At 35.6% G+C, this 24,195-nt stretch overlaps 1 protein-coding gene across 5 annotated transcripts in view; it reads right to left on the bottom strand.

The window, feature by feature from the left end:
• Window positions 1–24,195, bottom strand: part of GPD2 (glycerol-3-phosphate dehydrogenase 2) — a 155,873-nt gene that overhangs the window by 3,757 nt on the left and 127,921 nt on the right. For 3 of the 5 annotated variants that reach the window (XM_063104109.1, XM_063104107.1, XM_063104114.1), the window contains exons 10-17: window positions 19,977–20,111; window positions 19,534–19,709; window positions 18,856–18,987; window positions 17,776–17,934; window positions 10,413–10,525; window positions 10,257–10,335; window positions 9,775–9,873; window positions 6,742–6,863 (exon numbers count right to left, since the gene is read on the bottom strand). In XM_063104109.1, coding sequence (XP_062960179.1) covers window positions 6,742–6,863; window positions 9,775–9,873; window positions 10,257–10,335; window positions 10,413–10,525; window positions 17,776–17,934; window positions 18,856–18,987; window positions 19,534–19,709; window positions 19,977–20,111 — 1,015 coding nt within the window. Of the gene's footprint in view, window positions 1–3,147; window positions 6,864–9,774; window positions 9,874–10,256; window positions 10,336–10,412; window positions 10,526–17,775; window positions 17,935–18,855; window positions 18,988–19,533; window positions 19,710–19,976; window positions 20,112–24,195 lie in introns of those variants that run through there. The other 2 variants (XM_063104125.1, XM_063104121.1) reach the window with 2 other exon arrangements.

Genomic DNA, 24,195 nt, shown 5'->3' with positions numbered 1-24,195 from the left:
TTTTGTCCCAGGTTTTTATTTAATGGTTCAGTGCTGCTTAAAGCATGGATCAAGCTGGATAAGCTTCATTTAAAAAATGGCCCATTTTGAAAACAGTTTAGCAGCTCACTATGACAAATATATTTATTAGGATAAACCTGACTTTTTCAACTGTATAAAGACCTGACCAGGGTTTCTTAAGAGATCTGACTATAAAATAGAGATTAAGGGCAATGGCCAAATCTGTCCATTTAGCAACATTGTGACATTACAGTAACTAGTTTCATTCATTGTTTTTAAAAAATGTTTATCTTTAAACATATATTCAGTTTTTTACTTTTGAGGATATTCCTAATTGGGGGGGGTAAGGAAGATAGGAGGGGGTGGTCCTCCTATATTTCACTCTAGGTCATATGTGAAAAGCAAACCTACGATTTGTCCTTTTTTGGAAGAAGCCATGATTTTTTAACAGTGTTCAAACACAGTGCAAAGCACACACCTTTCAGGACATAAATGACTACCTTGACATATGAAACGCAATGAAAATTATATACATTATTTAAGGAATTTGGTACCCTTCCCCTTTTGCTATAGTAGCAAATCACAGAATGTACTTTAATATCAAGCTGTTTTTGACTTATAAAATAGATGATATATTTTGTACATGAATTAAATTCTTCACAGTATCAGATGAATTAATTTGTAATGTTATGAAATTTTGATTAGCCTGCTGTAAAATCAGTATTGTTTACCACAAGTGTCTGGATTCTGATTCTCAGTCTTTCCAAATAGATAATGAAATGAATGGCGGTGGGGTGTAAGGCAGAGTAATTTGTGAGAACATGGTACACCATAATTTTGCCATTTTTCTGCAATAAGGTTGGCAAATAATTCATGGGATAAAATGAAATATTTCTCACTGTCATTTCAATGGACCTAAGATTTACAGCTTCTCAACTTTAATAGAAAAAATTTCGTATGCATAAAAATGAATTGTAAATCAATTGATAATGGGGATGAAAAACAAACAAACAAAAAATTTGATATTGAAGCAAGGGGGAGAAAACCTAGCAAGCAACAAATTAAAAGGGGAGAAGCAGTGACTATTTCCTCTAAAGCTTGGGAGGAACAAGGGAATATAGTGAGGAAACTGCTCACTTAAAAGAGGGCATTAAGTTGGGTTAAAGAAATGTGGTATGTTGATTGAGCACATTACATTTAAATCACTTAGACAAACAATAAGGTAACTTTTAAAACAAAACCAGATATGTCTAAATTGGATTTAAAAAATAATAAAAAATTTAGACTCAGTTATATAGTATGAGGTTGAAACAAATAAAGAATAAGCAGCCTCCAATGAAAGATTCTCCCTAATCAAAAATATTCTTTTATAGGAACTAGGGCAGAAAGAAAAAAATGTACATATTTTTATACCTGCCACCTTCTTGACACAGTAAAAGGAAGCTAGCAGCAGCCAATGTAGAAGAAAAGTGGAACTGCGCTCTACAGGAGCCACTATACCTGGAAAATGAAAGCAGGCAATGGTCTGTGTAAGACGCAAAACAGAGGACTTGAATGGCTCAGAAGCTGGTGGAGACAGTTGGACCATGTGCCATGCTCTAATATCCAAGGCGGGTACCATGAGACTCAATCCTCCAATCTCTTCCACTGAAACATGATATATTATCTAAGACTATAATATATATATACCTTAACCTCACTAGATTCAGGCAACTCCAATATGAATACAGTTAATAGGGAACATACAGGGTGTGCTAAGCTATACAATTCAATGCCAAATGTGGAGAAGGAAAATAGCCCTGATAATTCTGCTAAAGCAGTATTTCCTTCAGATCATAAGAATCTTATCACTCTGGATCAGGTATTTAACAAAATGTAAAGATACCTGTTGATTTTTACAAAGGGTCCACGACCTTCTTAGCACAGGACCTGCAGGACTATCTCTGATATATCATCAAGGCTCACATACATCATATTCTGTACCTGTATTTCGCAAGTTAGGTAGCTAATTAGAGATCTAAAATACAAAGTACAGGCACAAAAGGCTCATCATTTCTGCCTCCTATACAGAAATTCTCTCATTATGAGGGTGCCAGATCAATTTAAAACTTCTGCTGTTTCCTTCCTCTACAAGTCAAATGTCATCAGGTGAAATCTGACACCAGAGATAATGCAGTGTTGACAAAGACTGCAAAATAGTGATGCTAGTATCATATTTCCCTTTTTTTTAAGGACCATAATTTCATACATGTCAAACCTGGGAGCAGTATTTTGACAAATTTTATGTTGGCAAATTTTTAAGTGCTATCAAATGTGATAAGATAGATCAATGAAAAATGTTGTGAACTGCTACGTATTTTTTTTCCAGGCACTGAACAAACAGTTCATTGTTCCAAGTCTGTCTGAGAGCCATCGCTTTGGGGTATTCTATATAATTTCAAAGAACCTTCAGAAGCTCACACATGCCTTTGAGCATGCAGAACCAGGAAGCGGCACATCTAAACCACATGTAGAGAATATGCTTCATATACATGTGTAAATTAAAACCTATGAAATAACAGGGGAATTATAAAATTTGTGTTAAAACTGATAACAGCTTTACTGATTTACTGACAATGAAAATATATAGCGATTTCTTCTGTCAGAGCATTTATCAACACTTGGCAACCCTGCACTAACTTGACATGTAAGATGATCAAAATGGATTATGTAATCTTTCCCATTCATTTCTATTGATTTTAGTTATGATAAAATTCATCAGTGTGCCTGGGAACGTTTAGGCTGAAAGGCTCTGGTTGACAAAAAAAAAAAAAAAAAAAACCGGGGGGGAGGGGGAGAATTCAACTGAGTTGTAACAGGATGAATATAATTTTAGAATAAGATTGTACAAATGCAGAAGTCATGCCCTAAAGGCTGCAACAACAAATTAATACAAATAATTCTGACAGTCTCATAAAATTAAATCTGTCTATGCAGATATTTCACTTTTGAGATGAAATTATAAAATTCCAAGCTAAAAGAATTAACGTGTAAGTTTCATTAAAATACAGGTTGTGAAAATGTTTTCAAACTTTTTTTGAACTTCAACAGTAATCAAAGTTATTTGCCTGACTGCAAGTAACATCAAAATGCCAGCAAATGGACCATTTTAATCAGTTTTATTGATTCATGCTTTCAGTCTTATTCAGTTAAAAAGAAGGCACATTAAATACATCCTCTTATTGCTCTATAAATGCATGCAGCTCATTCCGTATATCAAAAGTAATAAATAATAGCAATAAAACACCAAGACAGTTATAAAAATGACAACCCAGCCTCAAACATAGTATTTAACAGCCCAATCTAGAACAATAACCCAACACAATACATAAAAGTGCCACATATGAAAACATGCAGTGTGTATATTCACCCCAGTAGTGGTCTTATACTTGATATTCTTTAAAAACATAATAGGGCTTTTTTTACTCCCTAAAAAAGTTTGACATAATGCAAAACAGTGCAAGTTATAGAGTCACTGACTTCCATATCATTACATTCATATGCCAAAAATCTTTAGAAATACATAAAAGAGGGAAATAAAATCAGTGATGACCCTTACACTATATTAAGTAGAAGTCAGAATAAAATTTTTTATACAAAAGAGGAAGCTGCAGATTTTGAAACAGACAAAACAAACCCCAAAACTAAAGCAGAATAGGGAGCATGCTTTTAATAGTAGAAATCCTAAAGTTACACTCAGCATAAATTGGTTGAAAGCAAGGATATTGCAATATTGCAAACAGCATGATGGATATGAGGCAGACAACCCTGGCTTAACAAATAATCCAGCATTGTCACTGTTTTTATGACTTTGGTGGGGGCTACTTCAAGGAGTATCCAACTCTCCAGCAGAGAAGGAGGGGTTCCTTCACCTGAATCCCCTTAAAGGCTCTTGAAACAAATCACTTAGTGATAAAAGGCAATCCCTGCACACCCACACCCACCCCAACAGAATCAAGTAATATCATGTTTATAAAAAAAGAAAAAAAAATTCATTTGTTCTTGGAATGGGTTTGAAGGAGCTTATTCCCTATTTCTTCTCCCCTTTTCCTGAATCAGATAAAGAAGCTGTACAGGTTTAATTAAGAACTTACACAAAAATGCTGGGGTGCTTTATTCACAGTAATGGCTTGAAACCGGTTCATTACCAAAACAAGTCTCTGGGATTGGTGAAGGAGTGTATGTTTTAGAGTTTGCAGATTTTAAGCAAATGCAGATATATTCAAAAGAAGAAAAGTGCACTTTTCTTTGTCTTTAAAGGAACTTCACTCATAGCAAAACATGCACGCACAAGGCCTGTTTACAAACACAGATTTGCCCAGGCCAGTCACGTTCTAATCCCGGACCCTACTGTAATGGAATCAGGGAGGATACAAGTCATCGTTTCTTGATCTAACTAGAAAGAGAGAGAGAGAGAAAAGGAGAGAGCACAAATGTACAATATTGTGGCATATCATCTGGATGTTTTAAAGGACAGCTCTTCTACCTATTAAGTGTCACTTGCTCTAAACAAACAAATTCATTGTCTTGATAGAAAAACACTAAATTGCAAAGCCACATTTCCATTATTCAAATAAAAAAGAAAGAAAGAAAGAAGGAAGGAAGGAAGGAAGGAAGGAAGGAAGGAAGGAAGGAAGGAAGGAAGGAAGGAAGGAAGGAAAGAAAGAAGGAAGGAAAGAAAGAAAGAAAGAAGGAAAGAAAGAAGGAAGGAAGGAAGGAAGGAAGGAAAGAAAGAGAGAGAGAGAGAGAGAGAGAGAGAGAGAGAGAGAGAGAGAGAGAGAGAAAGAAAGAAAGAAAGAAAGAAAGAAAGAAAGAAAGAAAGAAAGAAAGAAAGAAAGAAAGAAAGAAAGAAAGAAAGAAAGATCCAGGGTAAAAATTCAAACCTTGAAAGAAAAAGTTCACAGTGATACCTGGGAGCATCTCTTATTTGCTCTGTTTTAGGTTTTCTTTTAGGAAGTGGCAAGCATCTAAACTTCATTTAAAAACAAACTAGGATACTGTCTTTCCTTGTGGTTTTTGTTTGCGTTGGTGTGGTGGGTGGAGGCTTAGGTGAATGAACCTCCAGTGTTCATATTATGACACAGGTTCATAACCCACTTGAGTGAGGCATGAAGATATTCTACAGTGTTGACATAGATAGAAAGAACAGCACAAAACTATTTTATGAACCAGTTTAAAAAACTGACTTCAAATCTGTACAATAAAAACCCACTATGAGATAAAAGTGTTATGCTTACCATTACAAACAGAACCTGATCTTAAAAAACAAAAAATAGGCAGTTAACTTCACAAGAGAAAGAACAATTCATAAAAATTCTGATGACGATTAAAATGCCACCAAAATATAGCAAAAACATCCCAAACTAGTCTTTTAAATTCAATGCATTACTTATAAATTTAATGCACACTGATTTTTGCTTTTGTTGTGTGTGTGTGTGTGTGTGTGTGTGTGTGTGTGCATTGTGTGTGGTTTTATTTTATTTTGGTTGGCTGAGAATTTTCCCACTGAGTACAGCAGGGGAAAGGCTTTAAGTAACAAAAATGACCTTGGATATTGAAGTATTGTACCTTACTTTACGTATAATTATAATTAAATTAACTTAAGTCTATTCTATCCTCTTTTACTATCTGTTGGCACATACCCCCAAAAATGATGGGCCAGGTTTGACAATATCACATACTCCAAAATTTAGGATTTGGGGATTGAAAATTATGTTATTATATGCAGCTATATAACCCACAGGTTTTTAACCCTTAAATATATTACTGCTGTAAAGGTTGGAGAAATTTTTACATTACATCCAACTTGCCACTTACATGCTGGTTTTAAAGTAAGAAAAGCAAGGATCTTCCTGGCAAGTATAATAGTCAAAGAAAACCAGCAGTGACTAGGGAAAAAAATGAACTGCTGAGATGAAACCATCACTGTAACTCCCAGCAAATGTCAATGCTATCCTTGTCTTATACCTGTGATTCTGCAAGCTTTCAGTGTTTCTCTTTGAGACTTACTCCTGTAACCAGATTTAAACTTTTTCTTCCCTTTCCAGTTTTGTCAGTCATGCTCTAGATATAAAATTGTGCAATACCTAGGTACTTCAAAAAGTTCATGGAAAGATTCATATTATCTTTTAATTCCGTCTTTCCATGAACTTTCTGAAGTACCACTGTATTGTCTGGATGAAGAAGAAAGACAAGCTGAAGGAGAAAGAGGCTGAGAAATCTCCAGAAAGACTATCATTTCAATAGGTCACCCTTTTTAACAATAAATGCAATCTTTAAGTTTAAAGTCCAGAGCTTTGTGCATATCACAATACTTTTCCAGTTTCTCTTTTCAATTTCTGCCAAAATATTCTGCCTCTAGAATTGATTCAGAATAAATGAATAAACAAAAAGTGAGCATGTCAAGTCTAACAGGTCACAAAATGGATGCAAAACATTAAATCAATGTGCATTGAAAATGAGAAAAAAAATGTCTAAAAACACTCTTTTTAGAAGCTACATTGAACAGCAAATACAAATAAGTTATCAACAAAGAAAGTTGGTAAGTACACCAACATCCTAAAGTTTTGGAATGTTTTCCAGTGTCAAAAAAGGCAGCTCTCCTTATCCATTATTTTAGGGTGGTTTAAGTCATCTTTGTTTGTTGCATGGTGATTTGTTGTTCCTATGTTTGTTCACTGTGGATTTACTGCTCAGACTCACAATCCTCCACAGCTACGGTCCACTGGAATTGGGACTCTTCTGTCAAGGTTCTCCTCTGCAGTTTTCATTAGTATAGCAAGCCGACTTCCAGACACCCTTCCTTTTTGAATAGCACTCATCAGCTAAAGAGAAAACACACAACAGATTCAGAAGGCAGGCCAGCTTACTCCTTTCTCCATGGCATTTTAACGGTTACCATTGTGACAGGCAGAAGAAATTAAGTGCTCCATCAAAAACCATAGCAAGTACTACAGCTCAAATAAGAAGAGTAAAATTTTTGAACATCTCAAAAAAAGGGGAAGGGGCAGGTATTTCGACCACTGCTGCAAAAACTCCATCTATCTAGCAAATCAGCTGGCCTTTAAAAGCAAATCTAATGCACCACTTTTTGCCCCTTAATGTGCTCAGGACACTTTTTTTTTTTTTCTTTTTCTTTTTGAGCAACTTCAAATATTGGATTTTCAATTCCATTTAAAAATCTTAAAAAGGAATCTCAGAGACTGAACAAAGACAAACCATGACCTATATTTATCTACCATTTTTTAGTGTTACTGTACTTAATAACTTCAAGTCCCCTAAATCCAAATTCCTTAAAGACTTTTTAAAGTAATTTACATTTAAGTCCTTGAAAATGGATCCAGAGATCTACCTTAAGAATTAAAAGCACTCCACAGCCCAGATTTTAGCTAATTCATTTTTATCCAATGGATAAAATCTGAATTAGTCTCGAAATTACATGCAGTCAGCGGGCAAAGGCCTTTAATCTGGAAGGCACTTTGCAATTATGAGCATGGGGATTTTTTTCCTTTTCAAGTTGACGTGGTTTTAACTATTTGCTTTTCTTGATCTCGCTTCCCCAATCTTTTTTATTTATTTACTTCAAAGAGAACAGATTTAACCATTCATCAGAAAAAATATGTATGAAAATTTTTAAAGTATTTTTAGGGTTACAATTTTTAGCTTATAGAGATATATTTCTTAAAAACAACTATGAATAAGAGTCAGAGGCATCTGCCAAGAAGCTGGATCAGAATTTCATGACCTTATTAAAAGCTGTTTCACAAGCTATTGCTTATTAGAGATGGACTCCTACATGCAAAAGTGTCATTAAAGCCCAAACCTAGAAATAAAGTCATGTAACCATGCAAAATCTATAGTGATCCTTCCAGAAGAATTATTTTAAAAACATATCTATATTCAGAAAAGATGTTTATCAGGATAAACATGGGCTCTTCAGCTTCAGAAGAGAAAAATATTTTATTAAAAAAAAATCTGAAAACAGAATTTGCATCTGAGGCATAGTATAACATAAGGAATGCTGACATCTGAAGACAAAACAATTTATTGCTCATTGTTTTGTCTCTGATTCCAGGAAGACCTGAAAAGTTTATCAGAGCTAACAAAACTGACAGAGCTGGAGATTTGTCTTTTTTATTTTTGCTTTCTCTTTTTTCTAGCCATAAACAGTATACAATGTATCAACCTCTAAAACTCAAAATTTTCCTTTAAACATTACATGTATCTAGAAACCATATTTCAAGAAAAAAAATAACATTTGGGTGTGAATATATTTCATAAAAAATACAGTCAGTATTTTTAAGTTAAAAATTACACTCTGCATTTGCACTTAGTAGAAGCATGAATAGTCTCTTTCATTTAAAATTGGACAAGAAAACTCAATTATTAAAAAAATACAAGAAAATCTGCAGATGGTTTAAATTATTTTCTATGTGTTTAACTCTACTGCATTCAAGAAAATTACTTAGAAGCCAAACCACATAGCATATCCATAAATATAATGTTTCTAAAATCCCAGGTTTTTCAACCTTAAATGCTGTTGTTTATTTACAACACACATGAAATGAAGCATAAGCCATTTCCTTGAAGAAAAGTTTTCGAAAATTCTGAGACAATAAAATATTCTCCAAAAAAGCTACACAAAAAATGCATTAAATGCGTTCCAATTCCCAAGCATAAATTTTAAATTCAATTTAAAATGTGCATTTAGTTAAACAGTAAGCTAAAGAGCTAAACATTCTTTTTTGTAATGCTGGACACAACCTGTGAAAATTTTCTGCATTTAGATTCAACAATGCTCTTATCTGCAGCTCATCTCCAGAGAGACAATTACCATTTCCTTTGCCTTGATCTTGTTTGTTTAACTTGACACAGTGAAGAAAGGGCTGACATTGACCAAAATCCCAGCATTAATTTATTTCATGTTCAGCATTCATCATTGCCATGGTGCAAGCAAGACCTGGCATTCATTTGAAATACCTGCCCAAGATGCATGAAGAAAAAAACGAGGCTGCTTGGAAACTAATACATTCTTCATATGATCAGAGTCATATGGACAGCTACAAATAATGTATGGGTTTGTTCAATGTCTTTATTTTAAGGAACTTTTAAGGAATGATGTGTAACATGCAATTTACAGTTAAAGTAACAAAATTTATTTACTTCATAGTTATAAATACTAAACAACTGAGCTCTGAGTGAGTTAAAAATTGGAAATGGAAATGTGTAAAATATATGGTCTTGACCCCTGAGTATAGGTTTCCTTCCTTTGGATTTTCTGGTTCTTTACGATGTAAGAATCTAATAATTATGTTCTCAAATGAATCTCACTTGTAAATGAACAAAACTATGATTTTTTAAAACTTCCTCCATAAAAAAAATTACTTTGAACATTAGATATATTATGTTGCTTCTTTTGATGTAGGTAGAGAATGGTCCAACAGTGATATTCCATGGCATACTTCTTTAAAAAGCATGCTTCTTATTCAACCCATTAAGCCACAATTAACTTGGATTTCATCTAAATTGCCCAATGTAACAAAATGTTTCTTACAAAAATACAGAAAATGCACCAAGCATAGCCTTATCCTTGAGAGCAGATACATCAATCTTTGCTGGCTTCAGAATAAAGTGACAACTCTGTGGACTTAAAACTCCATTCCTGAACATCTACTTATGGTAACGACAACTAAAAGATAAAAGCAAATACATTTCTCTCTTTTCACCACAACTCACCTGCAAAAATTCATTGAGCTCAACCTGTCCATTTTTGTTCAAATCTACTTCATTCAGAATTTCATGGAGTGTATTTTCATCCATTTGGACACTGATACTCTAAGTGAAAGAAAAGCACAGAATAATGAGATTCAATTAAAAATTTTGCATTTTCTGGGCCAGCCCTGTGGTTCACTCGGGAGAGTGTGGCACTGGTAGTGCCAAGGCTGCGGGTTCAGATCCTACATAGGGATGGCCGGTGCACTCACTGGCTGAGCGTGGTGCGGACCACACCGTGCCAAGGGTTGCGATCCCTTTACCGGTCAAAAACAAAACAAAACAAAACAAAAAAGTTGTGCATATTCTTTTACTAATGTTATCAAGCTTTCAAATAGTAAAACAAAAATATTACTTGTAGGAAATAGTAGATAATAAAAAATTATCTAATATTATCTTTATATTCTTCTGCTATCAAAGACTCATACTGAACCAAAAAAATTTACCTCTAATACACGCTGAACATCAACAATGGTAATGAAGCCTTTTTGGTCTGCATCAAACTTATGAAATCTCTTCTTGTACCTGGAATTGAATAAAAGAAAAACATACTTACATAGGCCAAGAAAAAAGAAAGAGAGACAGAAACTTATTAAAAGTACCTGTCAATGTCTGAAGGCAGTAGGCTAATTTCAGTGCGATCTGTTAACTGTTCTGATCGAGATTTATAGCCCATTTCATAATAAAGAAACTTCTTGGCTGTTTCAAGTTCTTCCTAAAACAGATACACAAAAAGTTCAAAGATTTATGGAAAGAATTACTGATTTTTTTCCTCCTTTTTTTTTTCTTTTGGTCTTTGAAAAAGAAGCTGATCCTCACTTATCTGACCATAACAATTTTTTATTTCATATTGTTTTATTGAAGCATAATTTACATTCAATAAAATGTACACTCTACCATGATCAAGGTAAAGATTTCCATCATACCAAAAAAACTTCCTCTTGTCCATTTGCAGCTGATCCTTCCCCTGAACTCTAGTCCTAGGCAACCACTGATCTGCTTTCTGTCACCAGAATGTGCCTTTCTGGAATTTCATATAAAAGGTTTCATATAGTATACAGTCCTTTACATTTGACTGTTTTTACATAGCATTATGATTCATAGATTGATTCATGTTACTGCATGTTTTATTATTTTGTTTCTTTTTACTGCTGAGTATTCTTGCACAGTATTGACCAGCAAAATCTATTAGACCGAATTCTTGTAGTTTGGTAACAAAAAAGTCAATTAAAAGTGAAGATATCTGGGACTTGAACTACAACTATAATGCAACACACAGTGCCAAAGCAGACATTATGAGATTGGCTATGCTGAAATTTTGTGACTGGGATTCTATAGTTGGGTGGAAGTTACAGAATCATGGGAAGAAATAAGCTGTCCTCAATAGTTACTCTTCCTGTTTTCAATGTCACCAGTCTCAATGGATACTATTGCTTCAAAAACTGTTTTTCTTAGTTTTCATCATGCCACTCACTCTCCCATCTATGAACCTCTAAAATGGCTCTATTGTAGTGTATGTTGTCTACAAATATCTCCCTTTCCTCATTTATACACACACACATATACGAGGTTACTTTGAAAAGTTCTTGGAAAGGTTTGTATTATTTCAATTCCAATTTTCTATAAACTTTTTGAAGTACCCTTGTGTGTGTGTGTATGGGGGAGAAGTATTATATAATTCTATTTTTCCATGCACTTTTTCAAGTACCCTCATATTTCTCAACTCCATTGATATGAGCTGGCCACATGACTTAATTTGGCCAATGGAACATGAATGGGTATAATACATGCCACTTTTGAGTAAAAGCTTTAAAAGTAACTTCCCAGTTTTGCTTAGCCACTCCTGCTCCTTTGCCATGAGAACGGCCTGTCTCAGATGAGATCTGATGCCAACCTGGAATACGGAGAAGAACCACAGAGCTAACATGCAGCCTTCATGTAATATAAGTGAAAAATAGTGAACAATAAATGCTTGCTGTGATAAACCATTGAGATTTTGAAATTGCTTGTTATAAAGAATAACCTAGCAAAAACTAATACAAGTCTTAAATTCCCCAACTTCCCATCAGAGGATCTTACTATCTCCATGGTTCCCAAATTCTGGTCTGAACAAAGTGCCAGTGGTGCAGTAAAATGAGGAAAATAAAACAATGGCACATATACTTGCATGAAATGAATTTACATGTGTTCGCTAATGTCAGTGATAAAACCTGTACTCTTTTCTTGGGGAGACAAACCTTTTTTCTGAGGTTCTTCCTTTCCTACTTTCCTTTCTCTTACGAAATAGAGACTAGAAATGTTCTTCCTTAATGTTATTACATAGCAAAATAAAAAGTTGTCAATGCTAAATATTTCTCTTAGTTTAAAAAATAAATTTAAAATGTGTATGTACAACATATACACAAACATGCACACACACACATAAAATACATAAAACTTGTCTGTGAAGTCTCCATCTCCAAGTGCATTCTTTGCTGGAAGATTTCTCCACATAACAAAATCTACCAGTTGTCATAAATAAAATTATTTTGCTATTCTCCCGATTTTGCTCAGCCATTTTCTAGAAAACTGGCTTAAAACTCATCTCCTTGGAAATGCCATCTCTGGTGCTTCCCTCCAACAACAATCTCTTCCTCTGTTCATGGCCCTTCATTGCCTATGGAATTTGTCCACACTCCATCAAGCAAGGAATCACTGAATTTCAAAGCTGGAAGAGATTTTTCCCTAGAGGTCACCCAATGCTCCTACCTAACCCCACACTTTATAACATTCCAAAAATGGAAGCATGATGTTTCTTCTGTCTAAAGAGCTCATAGGGAGGTAACAATACCACTGAAAACAGTCCATAAAGGAATGGCTCCAATTGTTACAAAGTTTTATGTTGAGATTAAATCCATCTCCTTGCAATTCTTCCAATTTATTTGGAATTTACAAAACTTTCCTATCTAATTTTTTTTTTCTGTATCACAGAACATGTATTTAAATATAGTATCATGTACTTAGAGTTTTCTTTTAGTCTATAACTACTTTTCTGCACAAAACATGATTTCAAATCCCTATACCATGCTGGATAATTTCTTCCAGACTATAACTGGTCTGTCATAAAATACAATTATCAGAACAAAGCACAATACTCCAACAGAGATCTGGCATGTACCTAGAAGGGAATAACTATCAGCTTCATCAATCTAGATATATGATTTCTATTAATGCAGTTTAAGATCGCAATTGGATTTGGGGGCAGCTACGGTCCACTGTTAACTGCTATGCATTCACAGTTAACTAAAACCATATTTCTTTTTCACATGTGCTACTGTTAAGCCTTGTCAAATCTATCTTGAATGAATGAAAGTTGTTTTTCTACCTAATGCAAGATTTGCCATTTATCTCTATTAAATTATACCTAATGTAATTTCACCCGTTATTTCAATTTGTCATCAAACATTCACTCTCCTTCCAGTTTCTTGTTATTGGTACACCAAAGTGCATGCCATCAACACTGTAGTCTAAGAACTCGAACCAAGGTAGACTAGGTCAAGACCGAGAACAGAGTGCTTATGATTTGCTACCAGAGACCTCTTCTGAGGCCAACATTGGTCATTTGACTAGTTACAAATCTACCAATTTTACAAAGATATGACAGGGAGCTGTATAGAATTCTTTATGAAATCCAAATACATTATGTCTACAATGTATCCCTGATCTAACAATCACCTTGCTCTATATAAAAAAAAAAAAAAAAAGAAGTCTGAAATGACTTTTCCTAAGTAATTCCTTATTAGCTTCCAGTGATCACTACTTCTTGCTAAGTGATGATAAAACAAATTTAAAATGCCATAATCTAGAAAATCACCCAAGACCAATGCCAAGACCGCTAGTTTCTAGGCTGCAAACTATATTTTCTTTCCTCCCCTTTTTGAAATTTGGTACCACATTTGCTCGCCTTCTGTCTACTGGTCCCATTCCTATTTGCTACAGTATTTTAAAGATCAACAGTATTTAAATAATCCCAACTGCAAATTCTCTGAGAACTCTGAGGTAGAATTTTTCTGAACTGGCATAAAACTCATTTAGAGTAGCTTCCTATTTGAATACATATTCCCTCTAACCAATATTTATTTTGCTCTTTTCACATGAAAACCAGAGAGAGAAAGAGAGAAAAGGGGGGAAAAAAACCAAAATAAAACATACTGGTATTAAATTATAAGTTAAATAGTTCTCCCTTCTTTCCAGCATTCAAGATTATGGAGCCTGACACCTTAAGCAACAATCTAGGTTAGGCCTTACTTGCATATTTTTCAATTTTTAAAAGCTATTTTTGGTGCCCTTGGCATTTTCCCCCACACCCAGCCAGTTCCTGACACTATCCACGCACATCCATATTAGCACTGACATCCCTCCTTTCATTGAGCATTTGTCTGCCATCTGTTCTAAATTTGGTGTTTATCAGCTTGCTTTGTCCAGTCATTCCCTTTCTTCACTTGCTTCCCCCTTTTCCTCAACATTGGAATCAATTTTGAAAAAAATTATTTTTGTGAGCCTCTCTCAATCCACTTAAGTGGTTTTCTCTTTATAGTCTCTCACTGAAAAAAATGCTCCTTTTGTCTAACTGCTATCAAATCTACCTTACCAAATCATACAGGGCAGCATTTTCCAAAGAGCAACTCTAGTCCCTTCCTGCCCAGCTCTCCCAAAAAGTGAGAGTTCAATTTATCTCCAGATAAGTTCCCTTTTGGAAATTGAAACACACATAAGCATTTTAAAGGTTCTAAATTATCTGCACTAAAGAAAAGAGTTTCATTTATTTAACTCAGAATTTCCCAAACTCTTTTGATCATAAAAGTAATATTTTCACATATATTAATTTATACCCAGTGGCAACAATTTGGCAATGTTACTTTCTCTAAATGTTCCTACCAACTCCTCTTTCAATTCCCAACTCCCCCAGACATTACCTTCCTCCGTCATCAGTTTTTCCAAATTGGCTGGATTTTGGTCCTGAGTGACAGTTCCTCTAAGTAGTTATCCAAATCTTGGAAAATATACATACATTTCTGAGGTATACATGTGTTGTAGCCACCCAATTAGATTTCAAGATCCTTGAAACTATGAGCTATTTATTATTCTCTTAAAATATTTGGTACAATGTTCAGTATACAAGTCACTCATTAAGTATTGACCAGTAAAAACAACCACAATTCATCTACAGAGAGTTATTTATCACCTTGTTCCTCTTTCACTTCTGCAGGTTAAATAATCCCAATGCTTTTAACCTTTTCTCAGAAGTCCAACTTTCTAACCTTTTCTTTTTTTCCCTTTTCCTTTGTTCTCTTCAGACTGTCCACAGTCCTCATTAATACTCCTGTGTCTTTAGGTCTTTTATTTGTGTTAGTTTGTTGAGGGGGGATGGGAGAGTATTTCTGAGCACATACATCTGCTCATAAAATCTGAACTGAAATTAAATCTAGCTTCCCTGGGAGAACCGAACACACCAGTTTACAGAATTTCCTTCCTCCTTCCTCCTTCCTACTTCCTACAGCCTGAATTCCTAACATAAAATATGTTTCTGCATATTGAAATCATTCCAATGACAATTTTTGGAAGAACACAGTATCCCCAAACATTCTATACGATAAAACTGATTGGCAGTAGCACAGGAGTAAGTTTCATTATTGTGTTGCCTCTGTGTAGAGCTTCAGCTGACCAAACAAGAGCTGAAAACTGGAATAGCTAATGCAGAGGCAAAAGGGCATGGTGGGGAAAGCTTATGCTCTGGGATGAGAATACCTGGTTCCAATCCCTGTTCCATAATTTACTGCTTGCATGAACTCTGACAGAGACTTACTCTATCAGCCTGTTTCTTCAGCTATAAAAGGCGGGTAAAGGTTATTCCCGACACGGGTATGATCAGGATTAAGGAATTCTTTTTGATCAGTGACTTCCACCATTAGTGCACTACAGTCCACTGCATTAAAATTATTGGAGAATTTTTAAAATACAGGGGTCATGGTCTCACCCTTGAAGACCCTGACTCTGATAGTCATAAATCAAGTTTCAAAATCTGCCCTTTTCCCCTACATTTCCCAAGTGACTCTGATACATAACCATCTTTGGGAATCTACACCAGAATGAGAATGCTTTAAGGACAGGCCTCATGCCCAGTCATTCCTGGCACCTTCAGCATATGACATAGATGCTCAACAATGTTCATTCACTTATGCCATGTGAGCACACAAAAAGAAGATGTCTGTCTACGCACCAGGAAGCAGGCCTCCATCAGACCCTAAATCTGCTGGTGCGTTGAGCTTGGACTTCCCAACTTCTAGATGATGAGAAGCAAATGTTTGCTGTTTAAGCCTATGCTATACTACTCTATGGTATTCTGTTATAACAGCTCAACTAGAATAAGACATACTTTTTTCCTTATCTTCTGTGTCACAACTCCCTCTTGAGTCTTCTTTTACCTCCTCCAACCTCACTAGTTCTTTCTCCTGGATTTTTCCTTATCTCTCCAACTTCTAAACTTTGGAGTGTTCCAGAGTTCAGTCTTCAGATCATTTTCATCAGCTAACTACACTAACTCCCTACATGAGCTCATCCAGTCTGATGGCTTAAATGTTGACTCAAATTTATATCTCGAGCCCTCGCAACCCCTCTGAATTTCAGACTGACATATCCAATGATCTGGATAATGTTTTAATAGAATCACTGAAATTGGTAAAGCAGGGACACTGGTTTGGGGGATGGAAGCTATCACAATAATCCATATGAGAGATGCTGGAAGCCTGAATCAGGGTGATGGTGGCTGAAAGTGTTAAGAAAGGATTGAATCTAAACCATTATTTGAAGATAAATATGTTAAAATTTGGGGATGGACTTAAATAAGGTGTGAGAGAATGCATAAAGTATGATATTAATGCTTAGGCCTGAGCAACCAAAGGGAAGAATAGCTATTTACAACATGGAGAAGTCTGTAGGAGTAGTAGTGTGGGGGAGGCAAGAGCAGATCCAAGAGAGGTGGCATTCCAGAAAGTAAAAAAGTAGTTCAAGAAGGAGGGAGAAATCACTGTGTCAAATGTTGCTAACTGGCAAGTAAAATGAGGACTGAGAGTTGAAAAGTATGTTGAGCAACTCAATATATTTGTCAAGCATGTGGAGGTTATTCCTGAGTTTGACCAGAGATAATACAGCAAAGCAGGGTGAAAAGAGCCTAAATGGAATGCGTTCAAGAGAGACTCGGGGAAAGAAACTGAACCCAATGATTCCAGACAGTACTTTTAAAAATAAATGTATGAAAATCCTTCATAAGCCTCTGTATATCAGTATAATTTGGTTCAATGCAAAAGCATGAAGATCTTTTGCTTATTGCAAGACCAGGCCTGTATATAGATGAGGGATCTCCGAAAAGTTCATGGAAAGATTCATATTAACTTTTAATTCTATTTTTCCACAAACTTTTTGAAATACCCTTGTGTGTGTACATGTGTGTGTGTGTGTGTGTGTGTGTGTGTGCATCTGAGCATCACTGGATTTTTTTAAATTTGTATATAAATATAAAGTCTCAAATGACTCAAATGATAAGCAATTGGTGGTCAGGCATGAAACCACTATTTCTTATCAATGGCAAATTAGCAGGAGTGTGGATTTCAGTGAATACATTCTAAGAGTGATTTCAATGAAAACCAGAAAAGGTTCTACCCCACAATCATTATTATCTTTCTTTTTCAGGAATTGCGACTACAAATTTCAGAGAATGTTTTATAAGAGATTTTCCAGGAACGATTAAATTTTAGTACAAGAATATCTTTCATCTCCCTAAGGCTTAGCAATATTAAACACACACACACATAGAAATTGGCAAGAAATCTAAGATCACCATGAAAAACTATGTTAGCCTCTACTAACAGATCACATCATTAGATGTTTGTAATGGGAACTGTGGTTTTAAAGACTTCTATATAATACCTCTTTCTTATAATCATCCCAATTCAGTTCTCTGCCCATCAGTTCAACAATCCTGGGTAGGGCTTCCTCTGCTGCCTGGACATTTAGAAAGGCCAGGCGAGTGCGACGTGAAATCATATCCACCGCGGTGCAGGCATACTCCTTAATCCCATATTTCACCTGAGTTCAAATTTTTTAAAAAAATTATTAGTTTAGACCTTCCTTAAAAAAGAAGAAATAAAGTTTTGCTTAAAGAAATAAATTCATGCTTCAGAAAGGTGACATTTTTCTTCATACTCTTTCGTTCTCTAGCAGACATGAGACAAATAGTGGCCTCATACAAGTCCTCCATCTGCCTGCCAAGGGAGGTTTGGAAAATGGGATAAATTGGACAAGAGTTAATGCCTTCTTCCTGAACAGAATCTGTTATAAACATGCAAATTGCATCACTTCTCATTAACCATCCACAGTAATCACTCAACTTTCTTTGCTTATACATAATGTGGATGTATATTTACAGAGCTGAATAGGCAAAGGATGAGTATTAAAAAGTTATGGTCTATCTCTTTAGGCTATACAGTTTCCTCTCATAGAGAAACCAGATGACAAAAACCCTGAATTCAATCAACAAATAAATGTTTACTGAACACCGAGATTTTAAGGCACAGTGAATTACAAATAAATATAAAGCATGGTCTCTAGTTTCATAAAATTAGAAAGCTTGGTAAGAAACAAGACTTAACTCTTTAAGAAACTGTCACATCAATGTATGTCATCAGGAAGGACATGAGTGGTACAAACTTAAAGAGCTACAAATTCACAAAAGGGACAAACAACTGGGAATTAACAAGACTTGAGGGAGTTCCATGGAGAAAAAAATCCATATTTTATATTATCATTATTACCACTATCAACATCACTTCAGAATTAAAATGAAAGTTTTATAAATAAAAGGATCTGCACTAGAAAAACATTTTACTCCGGGTTTTAACTGACACATGTCCATTCAAACTAAGCTACATATAGTTTTAAAGAAGATAAAAAAGGAACAGATGAATGGTATCCCACAGACAAGAAATTCCTCTGTGACCATTCACATACCTCCGCTTCAATATATGGAAATTCTGACACAAGACGCACTCCAACAATAGGCCACCTTTTCCCAGTCACACTTGCCATTTTGGCCACCTCGAAAGCCTTGTCACCATAGGTGGCGGCAAGATGTTGTGCCACCTGGAGAAACAAAATTGCATTAGGCAGGTACTTTGAATATCAATACCTGTAGGTACAAAGCAAAAAATGTACACGCTGATCTTGTCAGTTTTCTTACAGCCTGTAACTAACAGTTCTCGAAGAGTGCTAGATTTTTACTTTGTGGGGAGGAAACCATTCTGGCTTCAAATGCTGAGGCCAGCACTAACTCTACTACACATGCATCACTGTATCAGTGAATGATGAAGCTGCAGCTTCATTCTGCTCCTGATATCACTTCTGAGGAACAGCCTTCCTCATGCTTGAGATGGAAAAAAATTGTTCCTGTATACTAGGAACAAACCAAACAAAGTCCAGATTTTAAAATTGACCCTAAAAGGTACATTATTTTTTTAGGCAACTCAAGGAAAGTAGGATCATCTATTTTCTTAGTTTAATTGTACAGTATACAGAAATGTACCCAGCAAAAAAAACTAAATTGGGGAGGCCATAACATGGCTGCCAATTCTGTTACTGGCAAAAATGAGATTAGGTAAACAGTAAAACAATGTGACAACACACACCCACCTCACTTTCAAGTCCATAATCCTGGACAAGCCTAATATAGAGCGTGGGGCTCCAATCTTTACCCCCCTGAAGGAAAAGCCCAACTGTTCTACTTGGCCCTGCTTTCAAATTGTGAGTCTTGACAGCAGCATTGATGGTATCTTCTGCCATAGATCGATAAGTTGTCCACTTCCCACCTACAAAGAAGTTGATAAACAATTTGTTGATAAACAATTCATTAGGTTGCAACCCCTTATTTTTCTGATAATTGACCATTTATCAACTTATTAATAACAAAATTCACCTGCTATTTATAACAAACAGCTCAAGTCAAGGTATAAGACTTTACTCAATCATAAAAAAAAAATATCCTTGTTGATTAGAGTTCAAAGAGATTTCGAGGGGATAATTTAAATCAAGCTTGTACCTAAAGCACATCCAAGTAACGGGGTAACATCTCATACCTGCTATGGTGATAAGGCCACTCTCACTGATATCAACAACATGATTTCGGGAGATGGACTGGGTATCTGCAGAGTTTGGATCTGTAACGAGGGGACGGATACCACTCCACGCTGCCAGAACATCACCTCTTCTCACTGGGAAGGATCAATGCCAAAAGTTATGAGGATTACTCAAAAACATTTTAACAAAAGTGTAAAATAGTTAATAAAGAAAAAGTGTAGTAAATGGAATACATGAGTGCGCACTTTAAAAGGGAGAGAAAACCCTAAATATAAGAACTCAGAGAGTGGATAGGTGCAAGATAAACTCATAAAGAATTAATTATTTTGTTACAAATATAATCTCCATGAAAAAAGCAAAGAAATTGAAAATCACTGACACTTGTATGAAAGAGGAAGCAAAACGACGAATATGTTAGCAACCCTCCAGCTGTGGCAAGTGGAGCAGTTGTAAGAAGAGAAAAGAAAAGAAAAAAAAAAAACCAAACAGACACAAAAACAATCCAAGAGACTTATGAACTGTTAAATTTCCTTCTAGAAAATATCGTGCTATCTTTTCTCAAGAAAGACAAAGATCCTTATTAAATTAAACAAATAAGCTTTAACAGGATATTTTCTCCCATCATCAATATCTTCCTCTTACTGAGCATTCACAGCAGGCCTAGCACTGTGCACAGCACTTGACATATACATCTCATCTCATTTAATCTTTCAAGACCCTGTAGCATTGGTTATTATTATTCTCACCATATGGATGAGAAAACAGATTGAAAAAGTTTAACCAACCAAGTAGGGCAACCAGCTTGACCAAGGCTAACATCTTATATCTGGTGGAACAGCATCAGAACCTAGTTCTTTCTGAATTTAAAGTCCATGTTCTTACCAACAAATATTCTTAACAACTAAGCTGTCTGTCAACTGTTGACAATTTCCAAACTCCACCTTTTTTTCTTTTCTCATCCCATTATCTTTATAACTGACACAGAAACAGGTATACTGGCTCCTCCCAGTAGGGTACATAATAATTGTGTTATACTGTATGGAAGTTCAAGATGCCATGAAATTATTTTTACTACAGGTTGGGCATCCCTAATCTGAGCATCCAAAATCCACAATGATCCAAAATCTGAAACTTTTTGAGCACTCAAAGGTCATGCTCAGAGGAAACACTCATTGGAGCATTTCAGATTTCAGGTTTTTGAATTAGAGATGTTCAACCAATATGTATACGCAAGTATTCCAAAATCTGAAACACTCCTGGTCCCAAGCATCTAGGGTAAGGGATAGGCAATCTGCATATTCACCAAAATACAATTACCCATCTATACCAAGATGAGGTTTATGTTAGAATTAGACAGCTGCTGAATAACACTCACTACTAACCTCAAAATGGCTGAGGTAAGCAGATCTGCCGTGGTTCTGGTCTGCCATCAGGGGCCAGGGCAAGACCCAAAAAGGTGGGGTTTTCAGAATCTACTCTTTTTCATCTAGATTAGCTTCAGGGATGGCTTAGCTCATTTCCTCTCTATATCAGGGAGCTGACTATGTGCACCAATCCATCAGCTGCTTAACAATGTAGACTACGGGGAAGTGAATGCCAACTAGGTCCTGCTGAACTTATTATGCTAAGTCAGTTCATCCACCTGACTTGGGTTAATGTCCCCCCAAAACTTAGTCCCCACTGTGACAGGGTAAAGAGGATGGAAAGTCCTATTATGATAATTGAAAGGTGGAGCCTTGAAGAGGTAATTAGATTATAGGACCATGCCGTAGTGAACGGATTAATAATTGCAGTCAGAGCATGGTTCTGAGGGCTTTAAAAGAAGAGTACATGAGAAGTTCTCTCTCTCTCTCTGCTCTAACATTTTCAGCCCTGTGAGACCCCTGGGTCACTGTCAACACCACCCAGACCCTCACCAGATGTGTTCCCTAAACTCTGGACCTCCCAGCCTCCAAAACTTGAAGCAATTAATTTTGTTTTCTTTATAAATAACCCAGTTTCAGGTATTTCGTTATAAGCAGCAGAAACGGACGGATGCACCATCCCCGTATGCTAGAGATGTAGTGTAATCATGCTTCAGCTGTGATTTGGGGTCATGTGTGACCTCCTTCTCAATAATACTCTCAACCATCACCCAGACTGATTTTAAAAAATGACTGTATATAGTATTGAAAACTTCAAGACAATGGGAAAGCTGGATCATGAAAAGGATGAAGTTGAATCCTTACCTTACACCATTTATAAAAATTAAATCAAAATGAGTCAAAGACATAAACCTAAGAGCGAAAACTATAAAACTCATAGAAGAAAACATACAGGAAAAGCTTTATGATGTTGCATTTGGCAATGATTTCTTGGATATGACATTAAAAGCACAAGCAACAAAAGAAAAAAAAATAAAACAGACCATCAAAATCAAAAGCTTTTGTGCATCAATGGATACCATTAACAGAATGAAAAGGCACCCCATGGAATAGGAGAAAATATTTACAAATTATATATTTGATAGGAGGTTAAGATCCAGAATATATAAGGAACTCCCAAAACTGAACAACAATCAACCTGAATTAAAAATGGACAAAGGACTTGAATAGATAATTCTCCAAAAATATATAAATGGCCAGTAAGCACATGAAAAAATGGTAAACAGCACTAATCATTATGGAAATGCAAATGAAAACCACAACAAGATACCACTTCACACCCATTAGAATGGCTATTATCAAAACAAACAAACAAACAAAAACAAAAAACAAAAATAATGAGTATAGGTGAGGATGTGGAGAAATTGGAACCCTTGTGCATTGCTGCTGAGAAGATAAAATGTTGCACTGTTATGAAAAATGTATGTCGGTTCTTCAAAAAATTAAACATCTAGAATTACCATATGATCAAGCAATCACACCCTGAGTATATATCCAAAAGACCTGAAAGCAGAGAGAATGTGTACAATCATGTTCATGGCATTATTCACAGCAGTCAAAAGGTGGAAGCAACCAAATGTTCATCAACAGATGAACAGATTTTTTTAAATATGTTATAACATACAATGGAATATTATTCAGCCTTAAAAATAAGGAAATTCTGACACACGCAACAACATGGATAAATCTTGAAGACACTATGCTAAATGAATAAACCAGTCACAAAAGGACAAATATAATTCCAATTACATGAGGTACTTAAAGTGCTCAAGCTCATAGAGGCAGAAAGTAGAATGGTGTTTGTCAGGGGGGCAGGGGTAGGGGGAATAGGGAGTTAGTATTTAAGGGGTACAGAATTTCAGTTGAGGATGATGAAAAAGTTCCAGAGGTGGATAGTAGTTATGGCTGTACAACAATATGAATGTGCTGAATGCCACAGATCTGCACATTTAAAAATGGCAAAAATGGTAAATTTTATGTTATGTATATTTAACCACAGTTTTAAAAAAATTAAGACAAAAGGATAAGCTGATATTATCCAAGTCTCAAAATATGAAAAGATTAAGGAAATATTTTACATTTAATACAGAAATATCAGGACCTCTACAAGCACATACCATGACCATGCTTTAGTACAAATTAACAAATCCCATGCAGAGAGCACAGTTTTGTGAGCAGAGAGCATATTGGATTTCAGCTCTCTTACACCCCTTGGTCATGCACCCTTGTATAGTAAACATCTTGTATATCTATACACAGCACCACCTGAAAAGTATGTAGGTATATACCTAGCAGTCTCTGTCTAAGGAGTCACAAAAACTCCTTGAAATGATTGAAATAGTCCTAAAAAAAAAAGTACCTTGCCAAGTATAGGGTAAAAACCCTACAAAGACCCTGAAAACAAGTTATATTGGATATGACAGATAATCCCTCCATCTTGATCTTAAATGAAAAATAGATTTCTGATAAAGATAAATTAACTAAAGTAAATCTGGCATATTTTAATGTAGCTCCTTAAAGCTACAGTCTTAACATGACTGTAATCTGAAAAAAGAGGTTCCTGTAGACCTCTGTGAGGTTGTTCTGTCAAAGCCATGTCTAAACATTGTAACTGAAACAAAGGAAGAAGGAACATTAATTAACTGGTGAGGAATGCTTAAGTCTTCCCAGTCTTGTTAACTGGAGACCGTATGGGATCTCGGATGCTGGGATTCCATTCCCAGATCTGCCCGTCTGATATGTGCATTCCCTTAAATAGGTTTCATCCTGATGACTTCCACGTAATGGGGTTAAT

The sequence above is a fragment of the Cynocephalus volans genome, chromosome 1, assembly GCF_027409185.1.
Source record: "Cynocephalus volans isolate mCynVol1 chromosome 1, mCynVol1.pri, whole genome shotgun sequence".
Taxonomy (NCBI): domain Eukaryota; kingdom Metazoa; phylum Chordata; class Mammalia; order Dermoptera; family Cynocephalidae; genus Cynocephalus; species Cynocephalus volans.
The sequence above is the reverse complement of the archived record's forward strand: the minus strand, read 5'-3'. Positions and strand labels throughout refer to the sequence as shown.